This window comes from Oratosquilla oratoria, chromosome 12 (assembly GCF_046742065.1).
Source record: "Oratosquilla oratoria isolate Oo_2021 chromosome 12, ASM4674206v1, whole genome shotgun sequence".
Classification (NCBI taxonomy): Eukaryota; Metazoa; Arthropoda; class Malacostraca; order Stomatopoda; family Squillidae; genus Oratosquilla; species Oratosquilla oratoria.
In genome coordinates, this window is record NC_134788.1 from 69,976,257 (window position 1) to 69,983,496 (window position 7,240).

The 7,240-nt window shown below is 40.2% G+C and overlaps 1 protein-coding gene across 2 annotated transcripts in view; it reads right to left on the reverse strand.

Moving 5' to 3' along the window:
• The window catches only part of LOC143031990 (uncharacterized), a 19,928-nt gene extending 12,972 nt beyond the window's left edge, over positions 1-6,956 (reverse strand). Inside the window, exons 1-4 of one of the 2 annotated variants that reach the window (XM_076196414.1) lie at positions 6,731-6,956; positions 6,248-6,367; positions 3,437-3,562; positions 2,653-2,796 (exon numbers count right to left, since the gene is read on the reverse strand). In XM_076196414.1, the coding sequence (XP_076052529.1) occupies positions 2,653-2,796; positions 3,437-3,562; positions 6,248-6,367; positions 6,731-6,872 (532 nt within the window). In that variant the 5' untranslated portion in view covers positions 6,873-6,956. The remainder of the gene's footprint in view (positions 1-2,652; positions 2,797-3,436; positions 3,563-6,247; positions 6,368-6,730) is intronic. The other variant, XM_076196413.1, reaches the window with a different exon arrangement.
• Between the last annotated feature and the right edge of the window lie 284 nt (positions 6,957-7,240).

The following is a 7,240-nucleotide window of genomic DNA, read 5'->3' on the forward strand; positions in this document are numbered from 1 at the left end:
TGAGACGGCGAGATAGATGACGACTGTGAGTTTCAAGTCGTGTCCCAACTTGGTCTGCTTGCGGGGGAGGGGGGAGGAGTTGAGAAAGCAAGGAGCAGCGAGCCAGGCTCACGTATGACACTCCGAGGCGATCTGAATCTTCGGCGTCCGTTCAGCCTTTATATGATGCGTAGGAAGTCAGAGGAAAAACGTTCTGACTCCTTACGGTGACTCACGAAGACAGATGGTATGTGTTCCTCGATAAATCCAGTGTTCATTATCACGTGGCTGGCCAAGGTGCAGGTTAGTCATCGCTGGCCGATGCTGGTACTGCACGTGTTTCCTCAAGGAGGCTTTGTCCACCCGTGGGCCTCGAGGAAACTCTGGGTCGAGTACTGCAGTTGAGTTGGGCAAGCGTGTCACATAGAACCCCATGCGGGTCAGTAAGGTCGTGGGACGCCCAGAGAAGAGGTGAGGAGGAGAGTGGGGACTACTATCATACATGCTAAAACAAATACAAACAGACGTACGCAAAAGCATTCTGTAAGATGCACACCCAATGCCCAAAAACATAAAGGTAGTATCGGGGATGGATAATAAGTTAAAAAACATCATCAGTAAATTACTCAATGGTGAAAAGAATTGATCAATTTACTTCAGCAATATTGTGTGTGAAAAATACGATCTTCTGATGAATACATAAGTGGCTTTCCACCACATGGATGAGACAAAAGAAAGAATAGAATGCCTGATCCTCGATTGGATATGCAACAATTGTATAGACTAGCGCCTGTGCATAAGGAGAGAGCTAAGAATAAAACTGAGAAAATATAAAGAGCAGCGATAAAATTATTTCTGGTCTTACATAAAGCATAAAAAAAAGACTGAAAGCAGTGTTCAGGATATCAATGGGAATAGATAAAAGCGACAAAGATCCCATGGGCTGGGGCGAGGAACAGTTGCAACATCATGGGAACAAATTGGAAAAAAAAAAAAAAAAAAATCTAGAGAATGCCAAGAAATAGCTTAGAAGCTAATATACTCGAAACTATATCCATAAGCGATCTTAAAAGTAGGTATGACGGTTGGAAAAAGTAAGCGGGATCTCATTACATTACAATTAGGTAAACAAACACACACACACTCACACACACACACACACACACACACACACACACACACACACACACACACACACACACACACACACACACACACACACACACACACACACACACACACACACACACACACACATTGTGAAAGATAGATGGACCAAATATCTTGAAGAGATGCAAATTCTGAATCAGTCAGTCAGTTTGGCTTAAGATCTGGAAGGTCGTGTGTGTGTGTGTGTCAAACATTTTAAGCTTTTACTCGAAAGTAATTGATGTGTTGTAGGAAAGTCAGGGTTGGTTGGACTGCGTGTACCTGGACCTAGAGAAGGCATTTGATAAAGTACATCACATTCTACTTATGTGGAAATTGGAGCATGTTGGAGAACTGAGAGGCAAACTACTTGAATGGATGAAAGCTTTTTCAAAGGGAAGACACACGAGGACACTAGTGAAGAATAAGATGTCAAGATGGAGAACAGTAGCAAGCGGAGTTCCTCAAGGTTCAGTCCTTGCACCCATGATGTTTCTTGTCTATGTCAATGACGACATGATGAAAGGTACAATAATCTATGCCAACATATCTGCAGATGACGCAAAAACCATAAGAGTGAAAAATGAGGACGACTGTATAATATTGGAAAAATATCTAGACACTAGTTTTGCATGAAGCCAATGATGGAAAAATAGATTTTAATACCATTAAATGTAAAGTTCTGAGAATGGGTAATAGCATCAAAATACCATCCTTAAACTATTCGATGGGGAGTGAGTCCATTACAAAATCAAAAGAAGAGAAAGATTTGATAGTATTGATAAAAGACGACCTGCCATCTAACAGGCATATTAGCAGAAGATCAAAGTGGCTTTTCACTATATGGATGAAAAGATGATGAAAAAAACTCGTCGAAACAGAGTGAAGGAAAATGCGTCCGTAGTATGGTCTCCACACAGAGTGAAGGATATAAGATCAAGAGAATACAAAAAGCAGCAACCAAACTGGTCCCCAGCCTGACAGATAAACCATGTGAGGAGAGACTAAAATCACTGGGTCTGTCAACCTTGGAAGATCAAAGAGAAAGAGGTGATATGATTACAGTATTCAGGTCATTGAAGGGGATAGATTGTATTGACAGAAGAGATCTCTTGATTAATGGTGGAAGGGATTCAAGAGGTCATGGGAACATATTAAGAAAGACCACATATCTAAAGGATGCTAAGAAATACAGTTTACCATATAGGTGCATAAATACTTAGAATATCTTAGAAGGTGATATAGCCCAAACTCGAACAATACATGAAAACATATCTATATATGACAATTGGAAATCAAGGATATAGATTTAGTTGAAACTGTACATGGATGGAAAGTAGGAGACGAGATCCAACGAACGTTGCTCCTTTTCTGTACACCATAACTAGGTAAATGTAATTAAGTAAACACACACACACACACACACACACACACACACACACACACACACACACACACACACACACACACACACACACACTGTTTACACATACACTGAAACAAGAAAATATAAGGAGCGCTTACTCTTTGCACAGCAGACACAAGCTTGTGAGTCACCACAAAGTCCTTCCAATGGCGTCAACACAACCGAACACCTGTCAGTGTTTCTATTAATGCAGGTACCATTTATCGCTTCGCAAAGTGTGTGAGCAGCACAGGATCTTGTATCTGTAGGATAGGGATAAAAGAGAAAGAATGGAATCTTACGTATTTTGGCGAAAATGTAGCCTCAAGAGTTCATTACACTGGGATTCCGTAGACTTAACTAGCGTTAACCCATTCAACTCCGATGACAAGATGTCTTGTCATTTGGTCAAATAAAACAAAAAATCATAATAAAACAACAAAATGTTTGATGATCAAACAGCACCAGAAAAATATGACGTCATCAGCCTGACGACGTCATATTTTTCTGGTGCTGTTTGATCATCAAACATTTTGTTGTTTTATTATGATTTTTTGTTTTATTTGACCAAATGACAAGACATCTTGTCATCGGAGTTGAATGGGTCGACAGTTGAGAGTTCGTTTGAGTACATACGACTTCGGTTACAATATTTCATTTTTCAAATCTCCAAATATCAAATTATCTTTCCGTCATATCTAGCAAAGCTGAAGGATGAACTGAGATATTGCAAACCTAAATGATTATTAGACATAATGTTGAAGTATCCCCAGAGAAGTCTAGGTTTCTGTAAATGAAGTCAGGTTCTAGTTATTCAAATGGAGGTTGGGGGTAGGACGCGGAAGGAAAAATAGCCCCTTTAAATATGTGCATACGTAGACTAACGGTAACACAGGTAATTACCTTTTAAGCATTCACATTTGTCCCCACATGCAGTTCCCCGAAGGATTACTTTTGTCCAGTCTGTGATGTCTCTTCTGTCGATACAAACCCCGAACCTCACTTTGCAGGCGTACCAGTTTTCACAGTCTGTGAATAGAAAAGTTAACAGAAGCACATTGTACCATAGTTTATATTAAAACGTTCATTCTGCAAGAAGATAGGTGCCAAGATAGGAGGGAGGGAGGAAGGTGGAGGGGAGTGGAATATATGCGAAATGAAATGGGTGGGAGTATTTTCTATGCCTTTTTCTTTTTGGCTACCCCCCGTGTAAGGGGGAAAAAGCCTTTGGTATATGTATGTGTATATATATATATATATATATATATATATAAATGTGTGTGTGTGTGTGTGTGTGTGTGTGTGTGTGTGTGTTCGTAAAGAGCTGGAGTCCAGGAGCCATGTTGTCGGAAAATTTCAAACACTGTTACTCTGCGTCCAGTGTTTGAAATTTTCCGACATACATACATACATATATATATATATATATATATATATATACATATATATATATATATATATATATATATACATGTATATATATATATATATATATATATAAGATGTTGATAATGATGATTTGGGGGGAAAAGTCCGACTGTCACTTCCCCGTAGTGCCCCCTGGGTAATGCTAACGACAGCGGCGAAGCTACAACTGGTCTACCAAGCCAGTAGTGGATGAAACCTGCTTGAGAACCGCGTGTATAGCCTCGGAATGGACAGAAGGTACGGCATCGACCCAGAAACGGAAACAACTTACGAGATAGAAAACTACGGATCAGCATGAAGTTCTGTCTATCTATCCTTACAAGGGGGGTAGTCAAGTCAAAGGCACGTACCTATTCCCCCCATTTGACTCCCCTCTACCACCCCTTCCACCCTTTCCACCCCATCTCCTCGTGGATGACGGGTCATCCCTGCATCCGCCAACTGCCCTGGGTCAAACACAATGCAGCAAGACACAGTACATCCACAGCGAGGCCGCTTAGCTTAATCGACGACCCCCTCCCCCCGTCTCCGTCCCCTCACGTAGAAAAAGAAAAGACGGGGAGAAATCCATTCAGGCTGCGTCAAAATATCATTCACACCTAAGCAACCCCCATCCCTCCCTTCCTTGCACAGCAATATCATCCATACACAGTCATTCTCCACTCATTCCTGTCTCCTGACTTCCCCCTTCTTGCTCAACCCCTCCCCCCTTCACCCCATCCATCCATCTCATCCTCGGTCGTCCCCTCAAGTTCACTCCCTCCACCCCTGCCTTCCACACATCTTTTTATTAATCTTTCGTAACTCGTTTTTTTCTATGTGTCCAAAACATCCCAATACTCTTTCATCAGCCCTTTCATCTACCATTTCCTTTTCCAGTCCCGAGCACCTCCTCACCACCTCGTTTCTCATTCTATCCAACCTTGTAATCCCTAACATACTTCTCAGACATTTCATCTCAAACATATTTAAAACTTTCCTCTCTGCCTCTCTTAAATTCCAAATCTCTACCCCCGCACAATGCCGTCGGCATGATCACCCCTTCATACAATCTCCTCTTTGCATCCATTCCCAGTTTCCTATTTTTCATAACACTTTTTAATCCCCAAAGGCATTTACTTACTTCTCTCAATCTACAACTTACTTCCACCTCCTCTCTTCCCTTTCCTGCCACATGCTACCCCAAATTCCTAAAACTATCCACTTCCTCCAGCCTCTCTCCTCTTAAGACTTCCAACTCACTGCCATCCTCTACCCTCGTAATCTCATCACCCTGCATTTAGCCACATTTACCTTCAACTTGCTCCTATCGGATATCTTTCCAAACTCCGTCACTAACTCCCCTAATACCTCCCCTGATCTTAATCTTGCCACAAGCGCAGTGTCGTCAACAAAAAGCAACTGGCTCACCTCCCAATTTTCTCTATTTTCTTGAACAATCTCCAGTCCCCTGCCCATGATTCTCGCCTTTACCTCCCGCTCCACCTCACCCATGTACACATTAAACAGTCATGGCGACATGACAGCCCTGACGCATTCCCACCTGTGCCTCAAACCACTCGCTCCTTTCATTTCCCATTCTAACGCTCTTAACAGCTTTCCCCAAATCCCATATATCTGCAATACCTCTCATAGTTTCTTCCTGTCTACTCTGTCATAAGCCTTTTCCAAATCCACAAAGGCCCAAAAAAGCATCCTCACCTTTTCCTAAAGCTTTCTCACATATCTGAATATTTTTGTGTTATCTGTAAGGTTTTGTGTGTCTGAAAAACTAGGGGACGACGTTGACCTTGTGTACTTTCTAACCAATCTGCTGTTGCTTTTGTGTTTTGACCAGTCTGTTCCTACAATTGGCGTGAGTGTGTTTAGTCTGTGTATGTGCTTTTTTGTGAGTCCTGAAGCTCATGGAATGTCATATGTAACTCCAAGAATTTTCCATATATTTAATTGTTTCCTTTAGCTATTGTCATCATTTTCTATTGTGATACCGCGTTCTTTAACGACAACTTTCTATGCTTTCACAATTTTTACGACACTACATTTTTTTCTCGTGATTTATATAGCTTCACTATTCTCGATGATGTTATAACTTTCATCTTTTCTATGATAACATTTTACAATGGAAGAATCTTGGTGAATTGATTGATCATTTTCTCTCGTCATAGGTCACAAGGTGATTAGCTTTGTATTTTGTTTCTATTTTGACACAGAAATGAAGATACAAATAACCTAGCTCTGGCTATTGTTATCAATTAAATCTCAAATATCTTAAGTCGGTATACGTACTCTTGCAGCAGTGACAGTCTGCAGTGCAGTGATTCCCTAGAATTTCACCTCGGATACAATCTACTGATTTGGGGCGACAGGTTCCACTTCTCACAATGCAAGGTTGGGTTTGGTTGCATGCTGGAAAAAATAATAAGTCAATCAAGCAAGACTTAGGTATGGACTTTTTCACCAGTTAATTACAAACCCTACTGACAGATAAATTATTAGGCATTCGATTTTGTCTTTCATCATCACATTTGAGGATTTACCCCAAATCATAAGGATGACCAATATCTTGACATGATTATGTTACCTTGTTACTTCTATTCTCTAAATTATTATTTCTATGGAACTGTATGTGTTGTAATTTTAATGATATAGTAGGGTTTGCGGTCTTAAACTGTTTTGGCTTGTTTTTAACAACAGTTATAAAAAAATGAGCCAAAGCAAGACTACTTCAGAGAATGTTTTATAAGAGTACAAAGGGAGAAGAAGACTTACTTGCTATGCAGCAGGCACAAGTTAAGGAGTTTCCGCACAATTCTTTGTGTACTTTACCATTTGAACATGGGTTGACATTTAAGTTAACACATTCTCCTCCTATCCTTTCACAGCCCCGAGTGAAGTTATTGCATTCACTCATATCTGTGGAACAAAGAACATTGATTTATTAATTTTAGATCATAAGAAATCACATTGCCTCGTAATACGGACATCGTTTGACCTTATGTGTTAGCTCATGCTTTAATCCGTTAACTCTAAATTGGGAACTCTGAGGATCACCGAAACTAATTTCAAGTTTCCCAGGCTTGTATGTGATGATAATTATATAGTGGAATAACCTTAAAACGAAACATTGTAAGTAATGTATAATTTTCATCAGAATGGCAAAATTACATGATAAAACAGCTTTAGAAAACATATGAAATGTATGAGTAGTATATATAAAAGCAAAACAATATCAACATACATCATAGCTATGTGAATGTTTATGACAACTCTACCTCTGAA